The sequence below is a fragment of the Erinaceus europaeus genome, chromosome 17 (assembly GCF_950295315.1).
Source record: "Erinaceus europaeus chromosome 17, mEriEur2.1, whole genome shotgun sequence".
In the NCBI taxonomy this organism is placed as follows: Eukaryota; Metazoa; Chordata; class Mammalia; order Eulipotyphla; family Erinaceidae; genus Erinaceus; species Erinaceus europaeus.
The window spans coordinates 74,855,802-74,883,405 of record NC_080178.1 but is presented as its reverse complement, the minus strand read 5'-3'; the positions used below and the strand labels follow the sequence as shown (position 1 = coordinate 74,883,405).

Sequence of the window (27,604 nt, the reverse complement as noted above, 5' to 3'; positions counted from 1 at the left end):
CGGCAGAGGGGTCAGCCCTCTTACTCCCCTGCCCACTCACGTCAGTGTCGCTCTCGGCGATTTTCACCGGCTTCAGACTTCGATCCTTGAGAAGGTCCCGGCCTGTCATCTGGGAGATGAACAATTTCAGAGATTTAAAACCCCTGCGGGGTTCGGGATCAGAACTCAGGGCGGGGGGGAGAGGTAGCCCCACTTTCCTAAAGGGAAAATGGGCGGGCACAGCAGTCTCTTGGGGGCAGGGGCAGGGGCAGCATCTAGGGCAATACCCGCTTCATCATTCATGCCCAATTCACGTCAGGGAAAAACCCAAAACCTTTCTTGAGATCCTGGTTGCCCTTGTAAGTGTCTCAAAGGAAATGAAGACATCCAAATGACATGTCGTTAATTATGGCAGCTTAACGTTTTCCCAAAATGAGTTCAGTATGAATCTTAGAAGATTTGCCACTGAACCTGGGGTCAAATACACGTGACAGAAGTCCATGTCCCCTCTGCCCAGGAAGAACAAGAAAATCCCTAAGTACTGTTAGATTTTAGTTTCAGGAAATCTCTCAGTCAGCTACTCCACACTCTAAGATCAGCTTTCCTTTTTTAAAAAATTAATAATGCTTTATTATATTTATTTACTTATTGGATACAGACAGAGAGAAATTGAGGGCCGGGCGGTGGCACACCAGGTTAAGTGCACATAGTACAAAGTGCAAGGACCCATGTTTAAGCCCCCAGCTCCCCACCTGCAAGGGGGCCGCTTCACAAGTGGTGAAGCAGGGCTGCAGGCCTCTTTTATTCTCTTTCTTTTTAAAAATCATTTTGTATTATATTTATTATATATTTATTATATTTATTGGATAGAGACAGCCAGAAATCACAAGGGGGAGATAGGGAGAGACAGAGAGACACCTGCAGCACTGTTTCACCACTTGAGAAGCTTTCCCCCTGCAGGTGGGGAGACCAGAGGCTCGAACCTGGTCCTTGAGCATTGAGCTCAACCAGGTATGCCACCACCCAACCCTGTCTCTCCCTATCTTCCCCTCTCCTCTCAATTTCTCTCTGTTCTATCCAAAAAACAATCAGGTTAAAAAAAAAAGTAGTCTGGGAGGTGGCACAGTGGCTAAGGTACTAGACTCTCAAGCATGAGGTCCTGAGTTCAATCCCCAGCAGCACATGTTCCAGAGTGATGTCTGGTTCTTTCTCTCTCTCCTATCTTTCTCATTAATAAATAAATCCTTTAAAAAAGATTAAAAAAAAAAAAGGCCACAGGAGCAGTGGATTCCCAATGTCCCAGGGATAACTCTGGAGGCAAAAAAAAAAAAAAGAGAGAGAGACAGAGAGAAATTTGAGAGGGGAGGGGGAGACAGAGAGGGAAAGAGACAGAGAGACACCTGCATCCCTGCTTAACCAATCATGAAGCTCTTCTCTGCAGGTGGGGACCAGGGGGCTCGAACCTGGGTCCTTGTGCACTGTAATGTGTGCACTCAACCAGGTGTGTCACCGCCTAGCCCAAAGTCAGCTTTCCTTACTCCACAATATTGCAGAGGAGGATTCAGCCAAAGCAATGAGAAACCTGGATAGTTCCTGCCTAAGATTTTCAGCCGACTGCTACCTAACTGAGTCTAAACTTGACTTGTTAAGCACTACGCAGTCATCTGTCCACGGAAGAAAGGAAACTACCACGTAATGGACAAAAGCAATCCAAAGTTACGGGCCAGTAGAAGCTCATCTTCTCACTCCTTCTTGCCCCAGCTCAGGAGCCATGTTGCCTGGGTCTCCCTGGCCTCACCCTACTCCTAAGCCCATGGTTTCATATCCCTTCAATCTCCTTCTTCCTGAAAGCTATGCAGGGAGGATTGTTTTTCCTCTCACAAATGCACCCCCACAGCTATGCCGTGGTCAAGGAGAGCCCACCTGTGTGCAGGCAGGAGGCTGCAGGAAGTCTACAGACCTGACCAGGGAAATGAAGGGTGGAGCTGACCCTAGCGGCACTAGGTGTGTATGCTGTGTAGATGGAAAGACAGCTGCTGGAAGGATGACCCTCCCTCTCACTGCTTCATCGGGGAGGTCTAGTGAGTATAAGTGAGACAGAAACAGAAATAGACATGTTCCTCAAATTAGTATAGTTCAACTACACTGTTTCTTTCTCTAATTTTGTGATCATACAAAAGTGATATGCTGCCACTAGACACCACACTTTGATATTTGAATTCTGATCTTCTCCCAGCCCAGATGCATGAGGTACAATACCCTTTCCCGATGTCGGGTGTCAAACCCAAACTACTGGCCACTCTATCAAGAGAGAAACAACAGATACTCAGCACACCGCATGCTGCCTGCATGTTGGGTTACAGTTTGTGCTTCTGCCTCTGATCAGACCCACAAGCATCCACGTGCATCCACGATCCCCACTTTCTTATAAACTAGGCTTTGTGTTTGACATCTCTGCTCAACTGTAGGCTAATGAGCGCTCTGAGCACATCCAAGGTGGGCTACGCTGTCATACTGGATAGGTTAGGGAGATTAAATGCCATTTCTGAGTTACTACAGTTTTCAACTTAGGACGGGGTGGGGGGGCATAACCCTAATGCCAGCCAAGGAAGATCTGTGTTAGCAAACACTACCTTCAAAACTCAAGCTTCATGCACTGCCCCTCTCCTTGGAAATCTTCATCAGCAGCTCCAAAGACCAAGGTCAAGAGAGAATGACCTCTCCATGCCCTGGGAGAAGGACTCATCCTGGCCCAGCCCTTGCACCCTCAGCAGAGAGCAAGGATCACTATCCTATCTTTTCTACCTTATTTATTTTTAATTTTATTTATTTGCTAGACAATTGAAAGAGAAGGGGGAGGTAGAGAGAGAGAGAAAGTGAGAGACCTGCAGCCTTGCTTCACCACTTGTGAAGCTACCCCCACTGCAGGCTTGAAACGAGGTCCTTGAACATTCTAGCACGTGCACGCAATGGAATGAGCCACCACCCAGTCCCTGCAGAGAGCACTGTCTCATCTATAGTCAGCCCTGACCACAAGGCGAGGCACCCTACTACAATGCTTCTGCACTGCAGGCAGGTCAAAGGGGAAGACATAGAAGTCGCTGCCGGACAGTGCCTGGGAAAAGTAGAAGGCCAGCCAAGTTCTGCTCCTCAGACGGCAGGCTGTGTGTATGTACACAGATACATGCAGCACAGAACACAGACTACAACAACACAACAGTTCACAGACAAGCAGGCTGTGCTGACTCCTGCATGGGCGGCAGGCAGTGGTGGTGTGTGAGGGCGTGATAATTCGAATCAATCCTGGGGAACCACAAAAAGTTGAACTTCCCAGGCGTCTTCACTAAGACAATGAGCTTGCCTACTTAAGAAACTAGCGTTTTGACTCATTTCTAAGTACAAATGGTTTCCAAATTCAGATACGTTTTGGGGATGATTCCCTCGCCTCGAGGATTATCACTGGGGCTCGGTGCCTGCACTACAAATCCACTGCTCCTGGAGGCCATTTTGGCATTTTATTGGTTAGGACAGAGAGAAATTGAGAGAGGAGGGGAGATATAGCGGGAGAGAGAAAGAGAGATACTATCTACAGACCTGCTTCACTGCTTGCAAAGCTATCCCCCGCCGCGCAGGCTCGAACTGTGATCCTTGCACTTTTTACTATGTGCACCTAAACCAGTGCGCTACCACTGCCCGCCTCCCCCCCCCCATCGATACTTTCTGAGGCTTAAATAGCAAAGCAGGGAATCTAATTGAGTGACGTCTCATTTCTCCAATACCAACGGGGTGGGAGGAGGGAGAGGCATTCTGAATCAGAGAACAGTTCGAAGGAAGCTGAATCTGTCTAACCTGGATGGGAAGCTTTCTCAAAGTACGTGTCTTTCTAAAAGGCAGGGGGTGTGAGTTAGTCGTAAGAATCAGCAACACAGAATTTCTTAGAAGCAAGCTCTGCCATTGCCATTTTAGGTAGATGTAGTTTGTTTCTCCCTTTCAGGATATTATCACTCTCTCTTTCCTAAGCTACTTTTTTCTCGTCCCTTCCACAGTGCTGTTTTTAAGGTGTTGGGAACGAGGAATTCAAATGTCTGGGTCTGATGCACTCATTGTTTTTCTCCTCTTTCGTCATCTAACTGGGGTTGTGTCCTAATAAGGAGATGCTCCCTCGTGTCTCCAATGACTCTGGACCGCAGGACATCAAATGATGGTGCTGTGCCCCATGCCCCACTAATGGGGGGACCATTATGCATTTCCTCTGAACCCTCAAATCCTGACTGGGCACAGCACCTTGAGGAGATTCAGGAAGTGTTTGCTTTGTAACAAAACGAAGTGAGCTACCTGCGCTCAGGTCCTAAGATCTCTCTCCCTGTGCGTCAAGACCACCAGCTTCGTGGTACTGCTGGTAGTGTGTACATGACCCTGAGGCTCTTTGGGGCCTTCATTCCAGAGACCCAAAGCCACTGAAATATCTACAAGTAGCCTGTTATATCTAGAGCTTCTGCCATTAGAAAAAGTGAAAGGCAGAGGGTGGGTGGGTACTCATCCATCTGAAGGGGTCTCTGCATCAGAAGGCCACCCAGGCATCCCACCCACTTCCCCACATGCCAAACACTCCATTCATTGGGGGCCTGGGTGAGTTAGACCCCCTCCCCCCCCACACACACACACACTCCCTGTATCCTCCCTTGGAATGGGATAGGCTGGTCCTACTTCTGCACTGGCCACAGTGGGGTGGGACCTGCTTCATTCTCGCCGACTGTCTGCGGTCACCAGCCAACAGCACAAGGAGCTCTAGCCCTGGCCTTCCTGGAGTCAGAGATCTCCCTGGCTGCTCCTAAATCTTCAGGAATCCTGCTCCCTCCCAAGAAGCTCATGCCCCACTATCCAGACCGTGCCGGGCCTGTCTAGGTCAGCCCTGGCCACGGAGGCAGACAAGCACGAATGACCACACAACACAAGCTGGCAGCAAGCTGGGCAAGCCCCACCCTGGTGGCAGCACACAAGATGGAGGCACAGAATGTCACAGATGGGCGGCGCAGCCTGCACGTCAGCCAAAACTCAGGAGGGAGCATCACAGAAAGGAGAGAAACCAAAGTGACTTGCAGGGAGCCTGGGGGTGGCCAGGGGAGCCCTGGGTAAGCAAGTGATGGAGCCAGCACTGAGGCAGAAGCATGGAATGGCCCCGCTCGGAGACACGGATCGGATCATCTTACGCTTCTCCTGGGCCGACAGCCCTGTGCTGACTTCTTCAGCACTTTGTATAGCACGTTGATCAAAGGTTCATTATATTTTATCTGTTACAGACAGAAAAAGCAAATACAACAAAATGGAACAGGTGAGACATCCAAAGACACTTGAAGGAGGCAGAATTTGGAGACCTCAAGGAGGTGTGGGCTGTGCAGGTGTATATGTGTGTGTGTGTGTGTGTGTGTGTGTGTGTGTGTGTGTGTGTGTGTGTGCTGTGCAGGCCGGGTTCTGCTGCCAAAAGCAAGAGGTGCTGTTTACAGAAGTGAAGCTGCTGCCCTCCTCATCAGCTGTGATACGTGGCACCTACGCTGGCTGGCATCTAGACACCATCTCTAAAAATGTATGCATTTGTCTTTGAGGACACATTCTTTTTATTATTATCTTTATTTACTGGATAGAGACAGTCAGAAATCGAGAGACTAGGGGGAGACAGAGAGGGAGAGAGAAGAAAGAGAGATATCTGCAGCCCCCTGCTTCACCACTCACAAAGCTTTCCCCCTTGCAGGTAGGGACCAGGGGCTCGAACCCAGACCCCTGCACAGTGTAACATGTGCACTCAATGAGGCACACCACCACCTGGTCCCTAAAAATTATTTATTTTATTTTTATTTTACTTTATTTTATTTTTGCCTCTAGGGTTATCGCTGGGGACTCAGTGCTGGCATTATGAATCCATTGCTACTGGAGGGCATTTTCCCCATTATTTTTAATAGGACAGAACAGAGAGAAATTGAGAGAGGAGGGGAAGACACAGGGGGGAGAGAAAGACACCTGCAGACCTGCTTCACCACTTATGAAGCGACCCCCTGCAGGTGGGAAGCTGGGGGCTCAAACTGGAGTACTTCTGCCAGTCCTTGTGCTTTGTGCCACGTGAGTTTAACCTGCTGCGCCACTGCCTGCCCCCCCCCCCCATTTATTTTCATGAGAGAGATACAGAGAGAAAGAAAGGAAAACCAGAGCACTGCTCAGCTCTGGCTTAAGGAGGTGTGGGAGCACTGGATCTGGTACTTCTGAGCCTCAGGCAGGAAAGCCTCTTGCAAAACCAACCATCATCATATAAATGCCCTCCTACCATGTACCTTAGTGGCCCAGCTCTTCTCGGGAACACTGCTGCCATGTGCTGAGATGGTGGATGGACACCTGGTTGGGCCACTGACACCATCTGGGAACTTTTAAACCGATTCTTTTTGAGTTGACACCAGGGTTATTTCTGGAGCTCAGTGCCTGCAAAGTGAATCTACCACTCCATTGGTTTCTATTTTACTTTTTTTTTTCTTTCATTTATTTATTTAGATAGAGGCAGACAGAAAAAGGGAGATGGAGACACCTATAGCACTGCTTCCCCCCTGCAGGCTGGGACCAGGGGCTTAAACAGGGTCCTTGAACACAATAATGTGTCCACACACTCACGTGGGTGTGCCACCACCCCAGCCCCTAGGAAAGAAATGAAAGATTAAAGATTTTTTTAAATGTAAAAACATATTCTGATGCCAGGTGAACTGACTTTTGGCCCAAATTCCAATCTTTAATTAAGCTTCAGTGAGTGGTATTTCAGACCACAACTTCAGAATTTGTTTCCAGAGCTGTCTGTGGACGAAGACCCTGCAGCCAGGGAGCTAGTTCAGCCCATTAGATAGAGCTCAGAACTAACTAGCACAACTGAGGTCCAGGGGCTGCAGGTTCCACCCCAGGGACTGCCTTGTGCCAGAGCTGAGCAGTTCTCTTATGTCGTTCATAAAATATAAATAATCTCTTTTTTAATATTCTATTTTTAAAATATATCTTGGCTAGTGACAGAAATTGAGAGAGAAGTAGGAGACAGAGGGTGGGGGAGAGACACCTGTAGCCTTGCTTTGCTGCTGCTAAAGCTTCCCCCCTTGCAGTTGGGAACCAGGTTCTTGAACCCGGGTCCTTATACATTATAACATGTGCTTTATTGGGTGCACCACCACCTGACCCCAAATTAACAATCTTAAAAAATCAGAAGTTGGGAGTCAGACGGTAGCGCAGTGGGTTAAGTGCACGTGGCGCAAAGCACAAGGACTGACAAAAGGATCCCAGTTCTAGCCCCCGGCTCCCCACCTGCAGGGGTATCACTTCACAGGCGGTGAAGCAGGCCTACAGGTGTCTGTCTTTCTCTCCCCCTCTCTTTCTTCCCCTTATCTCTCCATTTCTCTCTGTCCTATCCAACAATGATGACATCAATAACAACAACAATAATAAAAACTACTACAGCAATGAAAAAACAGCAAGGGCAACAAAAGGGGAAATAAATAAATAAAATTTTTAAAAATCGGAAGTTATTGCATCAAAGTAGAAGACTCTGGGGTGTGATGGGGAGGACTGTTCAGGTCCTAGACATGATGGCAGAGGAGAACCTAGGTAGAGGGTTAGTGTTATGTATAAAACTGAGAAATGTTACACATGTACCAACTACTATATTTTACTTTTGACTGTAAACCATTAATCCAATAAAGGAAAAGAAGAGAGAGAGAGAGAGAGAGGAAGGGGGAGAGGGGGAGGGAGAGGGAGAGGGAGAGGGAGAGGGAGAGGGAGAGGGAGAGGGAGAGGGAGAGAGAAAGAGAGAAAGGAGCCAACCCTAAACAGAAGAGCCCTGCCCTCAGAGACTGGAGGCAACCAGAACCACGGTGACATGTCCCTCTCCCTTTGGGGATGAAGACATCTTAGAAAGGCACCACACTGGCCTTCCTGTGGTGCCAGCCAGCTGCAGAAGACCCACCCAAGCTATCACACCCACTCTCCAGATCCAGCCAGCACGTAGGGTCAGAAGAGCAGAACTTTGATACTAAAAATAAAACGCACAGGGCATAACTCCAGGGTGGCAGAGGCCACCAAGGCACATGGCAGGTGTGAGCTGAGTCCCAGGGCTCCCTCCCTCCCAGCCACAGAGCTGCAGAAGTCACCTCTGGGAGGGACGATTCCTACTGCTCCAAGTTTCTGGGAGGACTAAGAGCTAACGAACACCAAGTGCCGAAACAATGGCTCGATGTGCGGTCCCTGCCATGCTGGCACTGCCGAGGAGGAGCCAGAAGAACGTTCATGTGGAGCATCTTTGGGGGGTGTGTGCGTGTGTGTGTGCGTGCGCGCGCGTGCTTTTCCTGCACACTTAGCAGCACAACAGGAATGCTCACTGCAGGGAGGGACAGCAAAGTAGCAGGTGGGCAATGCCATCAGTTCTGGGGGCTGAGCACCAGCTGACCCATTCAACTGTGTGCACAGAGACCTGGGCACAGGGCCCAAGCTGGACTGGGCACCAGCTGTCTGGCATGCCACACCATCCAAAGAGCCACCAGGCTTCACCGTTCATTCCCTTCCTCCTTCCTTCTCTCCCTTTCGTCCCCCTTTCCTTTTAAAGATTTAATTTAATTTAATTAATTAATTAATTTATTTATTTATGAGAAAAATAGGAGAAGGGAGAGGAAGAACCAGACATCACTCTGGTACATGTGCTGCTGGGGATCAAACTCGGGACCTCACGCTTGAGAGTCCAATACTTTATCCACCATGCCACCTCCTGGACCACGGCTTTACAGTTTTCCTAGCCTGGTTGCTTCTCCCACCAGTGCTCATTGCCTTTGGCTGCACCCCAGCAATGGGAAGCTCCCCAGGAGCCAAGGTGGCCATTCTAGAAAAGTCTTTCTTCTCCTATGAGGCTGCTAATTACTGTCTGAGTCTTCCCTGCCCCTCTAGGCCCACAGAGGACACTTGCTAACATTGCAAAGCTTTGCAGAGTGTCTCACGAACAGTCCCTGCCTCCCTGAGCCCCTCAGCAGTTGCTGTGTTTCCTGCCCAGCATGCTTCCCAGCTAAGGGATGCTTCCCAAGTCCACAGGGTGACTGGACAGGAAGGAGGTGAACCCAAGACTGCAGGTGGCGCCTCCTCTAGCTACACAGAGGCAGCCTATGCACCGGGGGAAGCAGGACAGTGGCAGGTGACCTGAGCCCCTGCAATGCAGCCTCTAGACTATGTGAACTGGTACAGCCCCATGCCACTCAGCAGGCTGACTTGGGTTCCGGACACTTGCAGACAAAAGCATCCCACCCACTACACTTCTTGGCCCTCCACTCCTCTGTTTGGAAGCCAGCCCATCTCTCACTGGGTCCTGACTCGGCACACCCATCTGGGAAGCTGGGTCTAAGCAGAGCAGGCCCAGTGTCTCTCCACACCGAGCACCCTGTCCCCTGGAAGGAGGCCAAGGGGGTGCCAGCCTTTTTGGGGCCATGCCAGGTCCACGGCTCACACAGCACTGAACCAGCCTCTTTCCCAGGTGTGCTATGAGTGAGCCAAGTGGTCCCCGGTTGCAGTTCATCTGAAGAGCCAGTTATCCGTGTGCCTCTGGCAACTGGAGTGTCAGCTACATGAGGAGCTAGAGCCGCACAGCTGTTCCCAAGATGGACAGCGGCAGCTTCCAAAGTGTCCGGTCACGAGTGGTGCTCTGCACATACACGGCTCCTAGCCAGTGAGACGCCTCAGCAATGCAGCTGTCACCTTGATTCTGAGTAGTGAGCTTGGCTCTGCTCCATAAAAACACAGTACTTTGGGGGCTGGATGGTGGCAGACCTGATTAAGCGCACATAGTACAAAGCACAAGGACCCACACAAAGATCTGGGTTCAAGCCCCCAGCTCCCCACCTGTAGCAGGGACACTTCACAAGTGATGAAGCAAGCCTGCAGGTGTCTATCTTTGTCTCTCCCTCTCTATCTCCTCCTCCCCTCTCAATTTCTCTGGAGGGGAAAAGAAATAATAAAACAGTGCCTCTGGGCCCCAGAAAGAGAAGCAACATTTTCAGAGAGGTCAAGAGGCAAGGGGAGTGAAAAGAGCAAGCTTTGGACAGAGATACACCCAAACACTGGCACCCCACCCACTGCTTGCAGCCCCAGGGAATCCTCTACCTCTCGGAGCCTCACTGCCCCTCGCAGGGCTACTGCAGGAGCTGCAGCGCTCAGTCCCAGTGAAGCCCCGTGACAGCTGCCTTAGCTCGGCCAGCCTGTGCCTCCGCTGCTCTCTCTCAGTTCCAAATCTCCCTTCTTGAAATAAGCACACCTGAGGCGGCTCTTCCCTCTGGGACTCATCTGAGGGTCAGCTGTACCAGTGAGCGGGATGTGAGAATAGCAACTTCCTCTGCCGCCAGCAGCCCAACCCCGCATGCATGGTGCGCTGAGCACCTGTCTCCCAGGCTGCTTCTCGCAGGGGCCTCGGGACATCATGGGTATTTAGCAAGTTCTTCTCTGCCCACTGTCTGTCTCTGGGGCAAGAGGGTGGCGAGGTGACTAGCTGCTGGGGAGGCCAAGGACCAGGGACATGGTGGCACCAGGAGCAGGTGGAGGACAGGGCTGGTGGGCTGGCGGAAGGAGCCTGTTTTGGTTCACGGACACCATGGCTGCATGTTTAGCCCATGCTATGGGTTTGGTGCTTCCCATCCTGAGGCAAGATGGCCCCCACTCTCAGCACTGACTCCACTCCAGGGAGTCTGCTGGCTTGATGGTTTGGAATGACCGCTCCTTGTTTTGCTCCTGCTGGGGGCTGAGGGGCTCTGTTCACGGCACCTTCCTTCCCGGAGACTGAGACAGAGATGCAGAGACTGGGTGGTCCCCCCACCCCCCCTCCCACACTCAGTCCTCCTTGGCTCCCACCCTTATTTCTTTGTAACTTCCATCTTCCCAAGCCCCTGGTTCTCCAGGGCTCTGCATGCATGCCCTCTCCTTCCAAAGCCTTGTCAGCACCCTCCCAAATTCAGCTTGGAGGACAGGGCCAGCCTTTGTACATGCATTGCAACCACCTTGGTGTTATTTGGGGACATTTTCTTTCCCTACCAGACCATCTAGAAATCCCCCGAAGCTGGAACATCACTGGTTTTCTCCTTTCCCCTGGGCACAGCAGGTGCAACAGCTCTGAGAGCTAGCTGGGCAGGCCCTACCCACCCACAGACCCGTGGTCTCGGCACGGGCAGCCCCTCCCTTTGTTACCAACGGGACTAGAGGCACAGCCCTGCTTCCATGAACCTGATGACAAGCCCCAAGCGGAAAGCATCTCGGGACAGGTGCACTGGGGGCGGAGAGGCGAGCCCCCGACAGCGGCTTGTGCTCTCTCACAGATATTCACCCGAAGTTAATAAAAGGTCATGCTCCTCCTGTCTGTTTTATGGCTCAGGCAGGAGATGCTCTTCACTTAGTGGGAGCTTTCAGAGAGCGGTGGGAGCAAATCAATAGCTAGTCTCTTTCAGACAGAGAACTCTCTCAGGCTCCTTCAAGCTCCAGAGGCTGTTCTGAGCCTGAAGCTTCAGCTCACACAGGCAGGGGACAAAGTTCATCTCCTAAGTGGATTTGGGACCCAGGACCTCAGAATCACATCATCCTCTGTGAAAATTATCTCCCCCACCCCATGACTTCTGACTAAAAACACACATCAGAGACACCAAGAGACCTAACACACAGTACCTCACTGGAGACTCTGAAGAAGTGACTGGTTAATCTTTGGAGGAAGATTGCTGCCCAAGGGAGGAGGACACCAAGACCTCAACCCTCCCCCCCCACACTCGTCACCCTCTGCTCTGCATGCCAGAGACTTGACAGCAGCGTTCATAGGAGGCTTCAGGAAGCCCAGAGTTTGAGGCTGTAAGAAATAAAACTCCCCCACTTCAGGCAGGAAGGTGTCTTCATGTGGGAGGAGGCCAGACTCACTACGACCTGCAAGAGTTTGGGCTTTGGGTTCCAATGACAATGACACCCTGAGTGGGGCCACTCACCTTGAGATCCAGGTACTCCAGGTCTTTCTTTAGCTGGAGGTAGGTGTCGTCAGCCTTAGAATGAAACACACAGAGGAAAGAGAAAGTCAGATACAAACACGGAGGCTTTCCGTAACTAAGGCTTCACATGTAAATTATTTATACGCTGCAGCTTCGGGAACAAGGGACTGACACAGAGACCAGTGTCAGAGCAGCTCAGAGCCCTCTAGCAGCACAGTGGACTTGCAGGTCAGTGTGGGGAAAGCCAGCCTGTCCACCTGCTGGCTTGGGGGACAGCTGAAGAGGGAGGAGGGGGAGAGAACACACATCCTACTGGGGGAGGGGGCAGGACAACAGCAGCTGAGGCCAACGATGAGATCCTGAGACCAAACTAGAGTGGCTTCAGTGGCAGGGACCTTAAGTACAATGCCTGAGCAAAGGTCCCACCAATCACTTAAGTTATGACTGATGCCACAAAATCTTGGCAAGGGGACACTTCACATGCACAAAGCAGGATGACCCCAAGTGGTATGAAGGCAGAGGGATGACACAGGTGACACCCAGAAAGCTCCCCAGTACACCAGTAGCTACCAGAAGTTTTGGCTCCGAAACAGAAGAGCCTAGGCCAGACTTAAATACATGTGTCGTCTTTCCTGGTGTCCATTTCTCCAGTGTCATTAGCAGGAGCAGAGAACAAAGAGACTCTGATTTCCTAGAACTTGTGCTTTCCATGGAAAAGGCCACAGGAGCTAAGTGTAAGGCGGAGTGGTCAGGAAGGTTTAGGAAGGGCAGTCCCAGTGAGAAGCCGGCTGGGCAGACTGTGCCTGTATAGCTGCATGGAAGGCATAAAGCACACAAACAGACGAGCAACTCCAGACATCCAGGAAGTGCTTTTTAGCATGAGAAAGCGTGAAGAACCTCCCTCGGGACACTAGTGCTTGTAAGGTGTTACCTCTGCCCCTGCGCTGCCCCTTTTCCCGAGCAGCCCAGCCCTTGGATATTTTCTTTTTCTTTTTAAAATTATTTTTACTTATTGGATAGAGACAGAGCCTGTCTTCTTTAAGCTGCTCAAGATGCCCGAGAGAGCCCTGACTGCCTGGTCACCCCAGGGAGCTGCCTGCACTCTTCAGGTCCTGGATGGCTTACAACATGCCAGGCAGGCCCTGCACTTGGGCTCTAGTTTGATGCCACTCGCTGCGGGATCCTGCGCAAGCCCCACCTCCTCTATTCTGGACCCACTGCCGCCAGTGTGGTCGCACAGCCCCTGACCTACCGGGTTATCGGGATGTGGGAGTGAGAGCGCTTTGCTAATCAGCAGGGTGCGATCCAGGTGACAGGGGTTGCTGTGCCTTCTCCCTCCAGGCTGACACACACCTTTCAGCATCCCAAGGACTGTCCAAGGCGGCAGCAAGGATGGCGGCCAGCATAGCCCCTCGACATGGACACACACTAGCCTGACGGTCACGGCACATAGCCATGGAAGCCACAGTGCAGGTCCCTTACACATGCAGCCTCCTCCCCAGGGTCAGGGGCAGGAGGGACCAGAAGCAAACAGGCAGGCAGGAGACCAGGGCGAGAGCCAGACAGCAGATACAGACTGGAGCACGGGCACAAGAGAACACGAGGCAGCACGTCACCCCCTTGCCCACCAGCGCTGACCTGGCAGGTGGGGAAGGTCAGCTGGTGCTGCAGTAAGTGGCTGACGGCGAGATTCCGCACGCTGGCCAGGTTGGCCTGGTGCTGCCGTAACCGGGTGAGAAGCAGCGAGAGCTCCTCGAGCTGCAGGTGTGCAGACACATCACGAGGAAATTAGCCACCACAGGAGCACAATGCTCTAATTACTGTTCACCCCAGTGCTGAGAGAGCACTGACATGATGCCGTTAAACAATTATGGCATTAATTCTGTCATTAGGACAAATAAAAGCATGGGCAGAAAACGTGCTGAGGAAAGTATAGGCTTTTAATTTTTTTCCCCTTTTATTCCCTAAGGAAATAGCAACCAACAGGGCAATCTTGCCCAGACCTGAACCCTGAAGACTAGAGTTAATTCATCAAAGCAAAGACCACAGAGAAGGAGAGGCATGAGCGGGAGAAAAGCAGATAACTAGAAAACAGTATCCCAGAGAGAAGAGCCCATTCTCCTCTCGCCCTCCAAATACTTTATCTGATCCAGGGAGGCCCCAGGGCTCAGTGAACAAACCTGAGCAAGTCACTTGACTTCTCTGAGCCTCAGTTTCCCCATCTGCAAAATGGAGCTGACAGGCACCCTGCTGACTTATTTGGCTGGCTGGGGGATGGGGGACAGGAGCTGAAGAGCTTGTCCTTTCCAGGATGTGAGCCTCTTTCCCCTGGAGGGCAGGTGTGTGTGGGGGGCAGTGCTTACCGACTTCCCGTGTAAGCTGGGTGCGCTGACGGTGTGGGTCATGTAACCCATGGAGGGCATGGAGCGCCGGTCCACGTGGGAGGAGTTCTGCTGGTGGGGACACAAGTCACAGTGAGGGCCAGGCGAAGAGGCCGGACTCAGAACCTCTTCCACTCAGCAGCTGGGCACCCCAGCATAGCGCACCCTCCCTGTCTCCCAGCCGAGATTCAGACACTCGGTCTGAAAAATAAGGACACGGGCTGTGCTGTGCTGTGGCACACCTGGCTGGAAACACATATCACCATGTGCAAGGATCCGGGTTCGAGCGCTCTGTTCCCCACCTACAGAGGGTCCACTTCATGAGTGGTGAAACAGGTCTGCAGATGTCTTTCTCTCTTTCTCTTAATATTTTTAACTTTACTTATTTAATTTAACTTGATAGGAAAGAAAGAAACTGACAAGGAAGGGGATGGAGAAGGAGAGAGAGAGAAACACCTGCAATTCTGTTTTGCCATTTGTGAAGCCTTTTCCTTGCAGGTGGAGGCCCGGGGCTTAAACCCAAGTCCTTGTGCATACGAACACATGTCCTTAACCAGGCGCGCCACTGCCTGGCCCCCCTCTCTCCCACTCCCCTCTCAATTTCTCTCTGTCCTGTTAAGTAAAAAACAGAAAGAAAAAAAGGGGGGTCAGGCAGTGGCACACCTAGTTAAGCACACACGCACTAGTGAGTAAGGACCCAGGTTCAAGCCCCCGGTCCCCACCTACAGGGGGAAGCTTCATGAGTGGTGAAGCAGGGCTGCAGGTGTCTCTCTCTCTCTCTCCCTCTCAATCCCCCCTTCCCTCTCAATTTCTCTGTCTCTAACCAATACTAAATAAATAAAAAATTTTAAAAAGCTTCTTAAAAAATTAAAAATGGTCACTTGGAGCAGTGGATTCATTGTGCAGGCACTGAGCCCCACCAACAACACTGGTGCCAAAAAGAAAAAAGTTAAAAAGTAAAATAAAGTTGGCTTTTTTTTGCCTCCAGGATTATCTCTGGGGCTCAATGCTGGCATAATGAAACCACTGCTCCTGGCATCTATTTTTTCCCCATTTTATTGGATAGGACAGAGAGAAACTGAGAGAAGAAGGGAGACAGAGAGGGAGAAAGAGAGACAGCTGCAGACCTGCTTAACCACTTGTGAAGCTTCTTCCCTGCAGGTGGGGAGCTGGGGGCTTGGACCTGGATGCTTGTGCAGGTCCTTGTGCTTCATACTATGTTCACTTAACAGGGTGCACCACCACCCAGCCCCCTAAAATAAATGAATGAATAAATGAGAATAAAATGAGGACACACACTGCTCTTACCAGATAAGTCCCTAGGGCAGCTAAAATGGGAGTTATTGTACAGAGCAGAACTGACTGAACACCCTCTGCCTTACAAGCTATGTGACCCTGAGCAAGTTCTCTGGCCTCTCTTGATGCCACAGAGTCTATGAAAGGGACACAATCAGAGCACCGTCCTCAGAGGGCTGCTGGAAGAGTTAAAGAAGAGACTTCAGGACGTCACCTTGAGTAAGTGTCAGCTACTGTTAACACCCCAGACCAATCAAATCCATGTTCAAGCCACGTGAGGGTCTTGGTGTCCTGGAGCAGCCTGGCAGGGTCTCCAGCCTCTCACCTTGGCGGTGTGGCCATGTGCCTTCCTGGGCGAACTCCCCAGCGAGATGTCCACGCTCCTCCTCTGATCCGACGGTATCACGGTGACCCTTTCTGCTGGCGTGTGTGGCCTCCGGGTCGGGAAGGCCCTCGGGGGTCCTGGGGGAGGGATGTCCGAGGGCGACGGAGGCACAGAGATGGAGCGGGGCACCTCCAGCATGCTCCTGCTGCGGCCCTGGTCGGTGAAGTCCGGGGAGCCGGAGCAGATGGGCGCCGTGGGGCTGCCATGCCGGAACTGCTGGCGCTGCTGCCACTCGTACAGCTGCCACACGGTGCCATCGCGGTGAGCCCGGCGCTCCTCGCTGGACATCTTCAGGTGGCTGGCTCGGTCCTGCGCGTACTTGTAGTCGCTGGGCAGGTTGCGAGGCGGCGGCGAGGAGCTCCCCGAGGGGTGCCGGGTACTCTTGGGGAGAGTCTGATAGCTTTCTGGGAAGGACAGAGACTGGCTGGGGCCCTGGCGAGGAAGGGTTTGGTCCAGGGGCAGGCTGCGGAGAAAGGGGAAGGACGGGTGAGTCCAAGCGAGGGTGTGGTGAGTTTTTGAGAGCAGCAGAGCCAATGTGTGAGGCCAGGCGGGAGAGGGAGCCCCGCAAGAACCCCAACGGGCATCAGAACAGAGGCCTGAAAGGTGGCTCAGCAGGTAGAACACAGGCACTTCCTTCCTTTTTTTTCTTTTTCTTTTTTTGCCTCCCGGGTTACTGCTGGGGCTCAGTGCCAGCACTATGATCCACTGCTTCTAGCAGCCTTTTTCTTTTTTTTTTTTTTAAACCAGAGCACTACTCAGCTCAGTTTTATGGTGGTGTAGGGGATTGAACCTGGGATTCCAGAGCCTCAAGCATGAGAGTCTCTTTGATAACCATCATGCTGTCTACCTCCACCCGGCAGCCACTCCCCCCCCCCCTTTACTGGGTAGGACAGAGGAAACTGAGAGAGGAAGGGGAGCTAGAGAGGGAGAGAGAAAGACACCTGCAGACCTGCTTCACCATTTGTGAAGCATCCCCTCCTGCAGGTAGGGAGCTGGAGCCAGCTCGAACCTCGTGTGGGTCTTGTGCTTAGTACTATGGGTGCTTAACCGGGTGCACCACTGCTCAGACAGAGGCACAGACACTTCCTAGTGCACGAGGTCTGGGGTTCTATCCCCGGCACCACTTGGAAGCACCAAGCCAGTGTGGGGGAGGGGGCTTCATGGATGGTGGAGCACTGCTTTGGGGCCACCTCCCTGCTCCATCATCTCTATAAAAGGTAATCAAGTGGACATCCAGACTTCATGGCTTCCTCCTCTTGCAAAGAACTCTAAAACTAGTTCCCTCCGTCCACCTTGGTGCAAGGCTGCAAGGCCGCTGCAAGGCTGACTTGGCTGCTCTGTGCCCATTACAAGATCACCATGATTAACCCCGCCTCCTCCTTCCTTCCCTGCTGCCAGCTATTTATTCCATGAGGGTGCTTATTTCCCTCTACATAGCATCTTAGCACCAGGTCCTGGGGGCTCTCAAAGCAAGTGACTGACAGCAAGTTCTTCTTCTTACTACTCTAGCTCACACACTCATTAATTACCAAACCCCCGCCCCCTGGGGCCAACTCTAGACCTCCCTAATTACTTTTCACACAACAGTTCATGCTGGGGGGTGGGGGGGGCTTGTCCAATCACTGCCATGTTCCAAAACTATCACTGGCTCCTCCCACACCACAGCTCCTGCCCCCCAAAGGAAAGAAAATCTAGACTTAGTCTGATACTCAGGACTCCCCAATCTAACATATCTTTTTTGCCTCCAGGGTTATCGCTGGGGCCCAGTGCCAGCACTATAAATCCACTGCTCCTGGAGGCTAGTTTTTTTTTTTTTTTAACCACTTTATTGGATAGGGTAGAGCAAAATTGAGAGAGGAGGGGGTGATAGAGAGGAAGACAGACAGAAGGCACCTACAGACTACAGACCTGCTTTGGCCTTCCTGTTCTTAGTTGTCTTCCTACAGAAATCAGTGCCAGGCTGGGACAAGCCAGGTCCCTGGGCTCAGCTCTGAAGAGGGCACTTCCTCTCAGATGTATTACCTGCTAAGCCCTTGCCCTCGCTCTGCCCAGGGTCCTACCCCCTGAGCAATTTCTTGCAGTGCAAAAAGCAGGAGTGTCTGGCCTGGGCTTGAATCCTAGCTCCACCACCCCCTACATGTCACCGTAGGCAATTAATCTGACTGCTCAGAGTACCAGTTTCCTTTGGGGTGACTGGAGGCCAGGAGCACTTGCCTCTTAAAGCTACTCTGAGAGTGAATGACACAAATAGGCCGGGTGGTGGCACACCTGGTTGAGCACACACTATAGTATGCAAGGACCCAGGTTCGAGCCCCCAGTCCCCACCTGCAGGGGGGAAGCTTTGCAGGGCTGCAGGTGTCTCTCTGTCTCTCCCTCTGTCTCCCCCTTCCCGCTCAATTTCAGGCTGTCTCTATGCAATAAATAAATAAAGATAATAATAAAAGAATTTTTAAACATGACACAAAGAAAAAGCACAGGAAAGATTTCATGGGGCCAGGTGGTGGTGCACCTGGTTGAGCATACTATACAGTGTGTAAGACCCAGGTTCAAGACCCTAGTCCCCACTTGTGGGGGCAGGGGGCGCGGAAGCTCTATAAGCAATGAAGCAGGGTTGCAGGTGTCTCTCTGTGCCCCTCTCTGTCTCCCTTTCCCTCTTGATTTCTGACTGTCTCTATCCAATAAATAAGTATAACAAAAAATGAAACACTCTACCAGTGTGTCTCTCCACCCACTCACCCCCACTCCTCCCTCTCACTTGGCTGTTTGCCCCAGTTCCAGCCCAGCTGTCTGGGATCCCCTTGCCCTATTCTGTTGGGTCTCACTCTCCAAGACACGAGCCCAAGCCTCCTCCGGGGAAACTGCCTGCAAGGCCACAGACTCCCTGCTTCAGCCTACTTACTGAACTGCCTGAAACTTTGCCACGGTCCTGTATAGACACAACCTCTTCTTACTTGCAACACATCTATCTCTTCCCCAGTCGAGCTGGAGGTCCTTGGAGGGCAGGGACTGTGTCACTGCATCCTGCCCATAACTGTCCCTTTGACAAATACTCCAGCCACACAAACACTGGATATGATTATGAAGACCACTACCAAGTAGCCACCTTACTTTCTGAGAAGGAGAAAGAATTCCACAAAGTGCAAAGTCTTCTCCAAGGGGAGGATGGACAACATACTCTAGGCTACACCTGAGGAAGACGGGTCGATATTGGGGCAGCCTGCAACGTTCCTACTCGTGACCACAGAATGTGAGCTCAGATCTAGAGGGATGCAGAGGTCACATAGGCTCCTAAGCTGATTATGGGCCCTAGATCACATCAAACAGACAGGGTTTACAGTCATCAATATTTACACACCTTTCCCATATTAGGGAGCTACTCTCTTCCCTGATCCAGCTTTCTGGTCCTTTTTCCAACCATGACATCATCTCACCAACAATAATTGGATCCACCTGCATATCAGATTTCAGGCTCGGGCAAAAACCAAAAATAAACCCAATAGTATGTAGCCACAGGCCCTTTGGAATATAACTAAAATATGTCCACTAGCTATCTAAAAAATGGAGGACCCCCCCCCCCAACTCTTCATCTGCACTATTCCAGCTTTTAGGTCCATGATTGGTCAACAATTTGTTTGGCTTTATATATTAACTCTCTTTTCAGCCACCAGGTTCCAGATGCTAGCATGATGCCAACCAGACTTCCCTGGACAGACAACCCCACCAATCTGTCCTGGAGCTCCGATTCCCCAGAGCCCTTCCCCACTAGGGAAAGAGAGAGAGAGCTGGGAGTATGGATCGACCTGTCAACACCCAAGTTCAGTGGGGAAACAATTACAGAAGCCAGACCTTCGACCTTCTGCATCCCATAATGACCCTGGGTCCATACTCCCAGAGGGATAAAGAATAGGAAAGCTGTCAGGGGAGGGGATGGGATACAGAGTTCTGGTGGTGGGAATTGTGTAGAGTTGTACCCCTCTTATCCTATAGTTTAGTCAATGTTTCCTTTTTATAAATAAAAAATTAAATACAAAAAAAAATTTAAAAAAGAAAGGGAGAAAGAAAGAGAGGCACTTGCAGACCTGCTTCACTGCTTGTGAAGCAACACCCCTGCAGGTAGGGAGCCGGGGGCTTAAATGCAGATCCTTGTACTTGGTACTGTCTGCGCTTAACCAGGTATGCCACAGCCAGGTTCCTCAGACACTGTTCTAAGCTAGTGTTGCTTAGAATGATCTTTGGGAGCCGGGAGGCAGCCTGTCTGACAGAGTGCACCTCTTATTATACACATAAGCCCAGGTCTGAAGCCCAGCACTAGCCGAGAGAGCCACAGGATGGAGAAAGCTCCACGAATGGCAGTGTGTTACCTCTCTGATCGCCCCTGCCCACCATCTCAAATAAAAATTAAGAAGTAGGTCCAAAAGTGATAGACCCAAACGTGTGAGGCCTGGTGGCACAAAAATAAATACAACAGAGCAGTTAATGGACTGGCAGCATCATGCCTCCTGGGACCCTGTCAGAGTCAGAAAGGTGGGTTTTCAGATCCTTGCCCAGACTCACTGAATCAGAAACTGGGTGGTGGGGCCTGTCTCCAGGTTCAGCAAGCACTCTGGGCTACTCAAGTTTGAGAAGGGCTATTGAAACTTTTTTCTTTCTTTTTGACAGAGACAGAGAGAAACTGAGAGGTGGGGAGAGAGGAGGAGAGAAAAAGAGAGACATTTACAGCACTGCTTCACCAGTCGTGAAGCTTTCCCCTCTGCAGGTAGGGACCAGGGGCTTGAACCCGAGTCCTTGCTTATAGTAATTCGAGTGCTTTACAAGGTGTGTCACCACCCAGCTCCTATTGTAATTGTTTTTAAGCTCAGACAATCACTAGCAATAGGATCTTAGCTGTGTGCCCTTGTTCTACTTACTAGAAAACAGGAAGAGTAAAACCTACTTCCAACCAGACCTGTTTTGGCTAGCCTACCTGACTACCACTAGGTGGCAGGGTTTGCTGCTGATTTCCCAAAGTCAGGATGCCCTGAGTCTGAGAGAGGCAGCGCCTGAGTCCTTTGAAGGTGGCAACAACAGTGCAGAAATCAGGCTGGGGGCTTGTTCTGGTGAGTTCACTAATCACTGCTCACTCTGCCTGAAGCAAAATGCCAACTATTCGAAGCATGTCCTATCTGAGCCTTCGCCTGCCACACTCCCTCTATCTAGCTCTGCAGCCCACTCCCTGCTTCCCTGCACAGTATCCCCCCCCCCACCCTGGGTATTGCCTCCAAACCCTGAGTTCACCTTCCAGCATGCAGCCTTTGGCATTCCCCCAGTACTGGGCATGTGGAGGTGACCCCAGAGATACCAGTCCGACAGTGAGCCCTAGATCCAGAAGCCCATCATGATGACTAACACGGTGGAGGGAAGGTGGGTTTGGAGGGCAAGGTGATGGTCCCTGGAAGCAGACAGCAGCTCTGTCTCAGACCACAGATCCATTTCCTGAGCATTAGTCAAGAAAGAAAGCTCAAGGGGGCCGGGTGGTGGTGCACCAGGTTAAGCACACATAGTATGAAGAGTATGCACCCATACAAGGATCCTGGTTCAAGACCCCAGCTCCCCACCTACAGGGGGATGCTTCACAAGAGGTAAAGCAGGTCTGCAGGTGCCTGTCTTTCTCTCCCCCTCTCCTCTCAATTTTTCTCTATCCTATCCTAGAAGAAGACAGAAAACATGGCCACAGGAGCAGTGGATTGGTAGTGACAGCACCGAGCCCCACCAATAACCCTGGAGGCAATATAATAATAATAATAATAAATACTCAGCATCCCCTGCCTTCAAAGTTGGGCTGTGTTGGGCTGTGTATGTTGGGCTAGGGGCTTCACTGGTCCAAAAGTACTAAACAGAATTTTCAGATTCAGTCATTATATCATAGTCATAGCAGTTATTTTTATTTTAGAAGATTTGTTCATTTATTTTTTGAAATTTTAAATATAGAATTTTTTTACTTTTCTTTATTAGTGATTTAATACTGACTTACAAAACTGTAAGATAATAGGGATATAATTCCATAAAATTGCTACCACAAGAATTCTAAGTCCCATCCCTGCCACTGGAAACTGCAGTGGTTCTCCCAAGGTCACCGATATGGGCTGATTCTATAACTATATCTATATTTCCTCCATTCTTTGTAACAGTCCTACCTTTATTTCTTTTCTAGGTCACCCCTGCACCTACTACTACCTCCTCTGAGTGTCCTTCCTTGTTTTCTTCTTCTCTCTCAGATAAGTGAAACCATGCCTGGCTTCCTCTGGTGATTTCCAGATTCCTTTCATTAGTGCTACAAAAACAAGATTCCTGGTGACCAACGCTTCAGATGCTGGTGTAATGTTTACTTCCCCTATTGTTTACCCCTCTGGGAGTAAATTCTTCTTGGGGTGCGGAAGCTGGAAGGTCTGGTGTCTGTAATTGCTTCTCTGCTAGACATGAGCATTGGCAGGTGGTCCATATCCCCAGCCATACCAATTATTTTAAAAACGGGTGGGGGGTAGGCAGTAGCGCACTGGGTTAAGCACACATAGTATGAAGCGCAAGGATTCGTGTAAGGATCCTGGTTCAAGCTCCCGGCTCCCCACCTACATGGGGGGTTGCTTCACAGACGGTGAAGCAGGTCTGCAAGTGTCTTTCTCTCCTCCTCTCTATCTTCCACTCCCCTCTCAACTTCTTTCTGTTCCATCCAAAAAAAAAAAAAAAAAATAGCCACAGGAGCAGTGCATTTGTAGTGCAGGCACCAAGCCCCAGCAATAACTGTGGAGGCAAAAAAAAAAAAAAAAGAGAGAGACAGACACACAGAGACAGGCAGAGAGAGGATGAGAGACCATAGCACCGAAGCTTCCTTCAGTGTGCTGGGGTCAGAGTCACACCTAGGTTGGATTCATGGAAAACAATGCACTGTCCAAGTGAGCTATTTCTCTGGCCTGGTCATATCAGTTCTTACAAACAATCACTTCGGCAGCAGACATACCTCATCCTAACTTCCTTAGCAAGTGTGCAGGGCTCTCACTCCCTAATCCGCTCCTCACCGTACTAAGTCTCTGACTACTCCCCACCTCTGACTTCTCATTTTATGAGTATACATTCCTTTAGCACTGAAAGGCAAAAAAGGCTAGGATTTCACAACAATCTCTTAGAATAAGGTAAGGTTCTAAGGTCATGTCAAGGCATCCTCCACAAGCTGTCATTCTAGAGGAGGTGAATTCCTTGAGAAGTCCAGAGCCAAAAAGCTGAGATCTTATTACAGTCTAAATAACCCTCCTCTTGAAGTCTAATGTCTTCAGTCTAACAAGTTAGCACAGTTTCAATCACATGCAAAGCAGAGAGACCCATCCCCTACATTTACAAGGGGGGGGGGACTTTTAACTAAGTAGCCTGATCATTCAACGAGAAAGATATTTAGCCTTGAGGAAGAAGGAGGAGGAAGAGGAGGAAAGGGAAGAGAGGAAGGAGGAGGAGGAGAAGGAGAAGAACAGAAGGATGGTGATGAAGGGGAGGAGAAGGGGGAAGAGGAGAAGGAAGAGAAGGAGGAGAGGGATGAGGGGGTAGGAGAAAAGCAGCCTCAGGGAATGCAGTGTGCTGAGTCTCACACATATATATATATAGATGCGAAACTAAATCCCTGAGCCTAGAATCCTATAAACCAATGTTAAATCAGTTGAAATAAATAAAAAACACTTTGACAACTTCTTATAAGAGTTAAAAAAAAAAAAGAGGTCAAGCAGTGGCTTAAGCGCACATAGTAAGAACCACAAGAACCCATGCAAGGATCCTGGTTAGAGCCCTGGCTCCCTACCCGCAGGGGGGAAGCTTCACAGGTGGTGAAGCAGGTCTTCAGGTGTTTCTCTTTCTCTTCCCCTCTCTATCACTCCGCCCCTCTCAGTTTCTATCTATCCAGTTAAAAATGGCTCCCAGGAACAGTGGATTTGTAGTGCAGGCACAAAGCCCCAGGAATAATTCTGGGGAAAATAAAAAAAGGAAGCCTTGGGGGTGTGATATTCTATCCTGTCAAAGTACAAATGAATAATCAGAGGCCGAGAACTCTGCCTCCTCAGAAGGGGAGCCTGTGCTGTGGCCTCAGTCCCTCACTTTTGCTTTTCAGCCCACTGTCACCTGCTTCCACAGACTGACCAGCCTTGCGCTGTGTTCAGTGATGACCTCCAAGGCCACTGCAGGCTTTTTATCTGCAGACCAGTGTTGTCCTGCCCCGCCCCTCAGGTAAGCACAGCTCAGACTCTTTTCTCACCCTCAGCAAAGTCAAATGCCTCCACCAGCCTCCATCTCCTTGCAGCTTCTTCTCACCCTTCACACATGCCCCCTGCCACCACCACCCAGCTTCCAAATACAGGCCACCAGAGAGTAACAGAGGCTTGTGGGGACCAGGAAGAGTCATATAGAGACATTTCCCAATCGATCTCTTATACATCACTGTGTGTTAGCCACACAGCTTTCCAAAGTCCATTCTGTCCTCCTGCCACCCAGAGAGTCTTTCTGGCCTTCTTGCCCTCCACTCCCAGGACTCTGTCTCTTAACTCGACTTTCAAATTCTAGCTTCCCAATATCTGGACTGGGAGAAGATAAAGGTTGCTTTCAAAAAGCATCTCAAGGAGCACCTCACCTGGTTAGAGACTAAAATCTTCCCCTTAAAAAGACTAAATATAGGGCTGGAGAGACAGCATCACGGTTCTGCAAAAGACTTTCATTCCTCTGAGGTCCCAGGTTAAAACCCCAGCACCACCATAAGTCAGAGCCAAGCAGTGTTCTGTTCTCTTTCTTTCTGTATCTCTCTTTCATTAAAAGTAAATAAATAAATACAAAATTTTTAAAGATTCAATATGGGCTGGGAAGATTGCAAAATGGTTGTACAAAAACAACTTTGGTTCCTGAGGCTCATCAAAAAGTACTCTGACCTGTCTTTGAACAAATAAAAATGAAAGGGGGGCCGGGCGGTAATGTACTGAGTTAAGCACACATAGAACAAAGCACAAACACTGCTCAGGATCCTGGTTTGAACCCCCAGCTCCCCACCTGCAGGGGGGTTGCTTCACAAGTGGTGAAGTAGGTTTGCAGGTGTTTATCTTTCTCCCTTTCTATCTTCCCCACCCCTCTCAATTTCTCTCTGTCCTATCCTATAGCAGTGGGTTTATAGTACAGGCACTGACCCCCAGTGGTAGCGCCTAGAGGCAAAAATAAATAAATAAAAATGAAAGTACCCTATATCCAGCAATACCACTCATAAGCATTCACCCAAAGGACACTCAAACACTAATTAGAAGGGACACATGCACCCCTGTGTTCACAGCTGCATTACTCAAAGAGGAGAAGAGCCAAAGAGGAGAAGCAGCCTAAATGCCCATCAACAGAAGACTGGCTAAAGAAGTTACGGGATATATACTCCACAGAATAGTACTCTGCAATCAAAACAGGCAATAATGTCTACAGAGAACTCACACAGCCAAAATAGAAAGAAGGAAAGAAAAGCCCTATAAAAAAGTGGGCAGAAGATAGGAACAGAAGGTTCTCTAAAGAAGAGATGCACATGGCCCACAGACATTTGTGGAGTTGCTCCAATTCATTTATCACCAGAGAAACGAAATTAAAACCACATTGAGATTCCACCTCGCTCCATCAATAAAAAGAAGAAGAGAAGCTACGTGTTGGAGGGGGTGTGGACAGAGAGGAGCTGCACTGCTGGTGGGAGAGTAAACTGATGCAGTCGTCACGGAGAACAGCATGGAGAATCCTTAAACAAACACAAAGGGAACTACCTGTGAGCCAGCAATTCCACTCCTAGGCATTTACCCAAAAGATATAATGACACTGACTTGAGGGAACATATGCACCCCATGCTTATAGCGACTTTATTTACAGTAGCAAAAACTTGGAAACAACCAAAAAGCCTTCGACAGATGACTGGGTAAAAATGTTATGGGGCATATACTCAACGGAGTACTACTCAGCAATAAAAAAGATGACATTGTGTCCTTCGGGATAAAATGAATGTAATTGGAGATTATGCTCAGTGAAGTAAGTGAGGAGGTGAAGGATAACTACAGAATGGTTTCACTCATATGTGGAATCTAGAGAATCAAACATACAAATGTGGAAAAAAATTATCAGCCTATGTCTAAGATTGTGGGAGAACTATGATGGTTATCTATGAGTTGTGAGAATGGGGACACAGGGCTTTTGGTGATGGAAGCAGTGAGGAGAAAAAGACTATACTGTAAACCCCTCAATAAAAAATAATTAAACAAGATGAGATTGTGTCACTGGAGGTGATTATGCTTAATGAAATAAGCAGAGATGAGAGGCGGTTCAAATAGTCTCAGTCATATGTGGGGTCTAGAGAACACAGAAACTTGCAAAAAAAAAAAAAAACAAGCAAACCAACTGTTTCTAAGACTGTGAGATCACTGATGATTATCACTGAGAGGTGGGGAGATGGGGGCACAGAATTTGGTGGTGGGTGCGTACTGGTGTGAAACAATACCCTGTACACACACACACGCACACGCACGCACATACACACCATGACTGGGAAATAGCTTAGTACACACGCTGTAGAGCTTATATGCATGGGGTCCCAGGTTTAATTCCTGGCATGCATGATCTCATCAGCTCTGGATGATGATGGTACTGGGGATTGAACATGGAACCTTGTAGCCTCAGGCTCTAATTTTTTTTTTGCATAATTCCTATGTTATCTTCCCAGCTCTTTTTTTTTTCTCTCTCTCTTGGAAATAAACTCAACACAGGAGCTGGTATTATTGGACTTTTTCACCTTGTGGGTTATTGATTCAGTAGATCGCTGACTATTGGAGGACACTCAACAAAGAAAAATTTGCAGTTAGCTCTGAATCTAGTGATAGATTAATAATCAGCACACACACGCATGCACACTCACACACACAAAAAAACAAAAATCATCAACATTAACAGGCACACCTGGTTGAGCACACATGTTACAATGCGCAAAGACCCAGGTTTAAGCCCCTGGTTCCTACCTGCAGGGGGAAAGCTTTTCAAGTGGTGAAGCAGGGCTGTCTCCCTCTTTATCACTCTCTTCCCTCTTGTTTTCTGGTTGTTTCTATCCAATAAATAAAGATAATAAACAGGATTCTAAAAAAATCATTAAAAAAAATAAAGTTCCTAAAATCACTCACACACACACACACACAGAAAGCAGAAATACTGTACAACACATGGAATGGAGTCAATCATATCACCATATGGTACAGCTGTGAATGTTTATACTGACATAAAGTTATTTAGAAACTAGTGACCTGAACCAAGATCATGCTTTAAGTATAGTGTAGAGCTGGGATAAGGGCAAGTGTATGTTGGAAAGTAAAGGTAGATGGGGAATAAAGTATTTAAAACCTTATCTGCTAGAGTAAATTGTCCATAAATGGCTAAAAATGAAATATCAAGAGACAGTAGGGGGGCCGAGTGGTGGCGCACCTGGTTGACGGTACCTATGACAATGTGCAAGGTCCCAGGTTCGAGCCCCTGGTCTCCACCTGCAG

At 49.7% G+C, this 27,604-nt stretch overlaps 1 protein-coding gene across 10 annotated transcripts in view; it reads right to left on the bottom strand.

The window, feature by feature from the left end:
• Window positions 1–27,604, bottom strand: part of PLEKHA7 (pleckstrin homology domain containing A7) — a 262,522-nt gene that overhangs the window by 29,180 nt on the left and 205,738 nt on the right. For 8 of the 10 annotated variants that reach the window (XM_060177093.1, XM_060177086.1, XM_060177089.1 and 5 more), the window contains 4 exons: window positions 15,993–16,515; window positions 14,354–14,443; window positions 11,991–12,044; window positions 41–109 (listed from right to left, as the gene is read on the bottom strand). In XM_060177093.1, coding sequence (XP_060033076.1) covers window positions 41–109; window positions 11,991–12,044; window positions 14,354–14,443; window positions 15,993–16,515 — 736 coding nt within the window. The remainder of the gene's footprint in view (window positions 1–40; window positions 110–11,990; window positions 12,045–14,353; window positions 14,444–15,992; window positions 16,516–27,604) is intronic. The other 2 variants (XM_060177087.1, XM_060177090.1) reach the window with 1 other exon arrangement.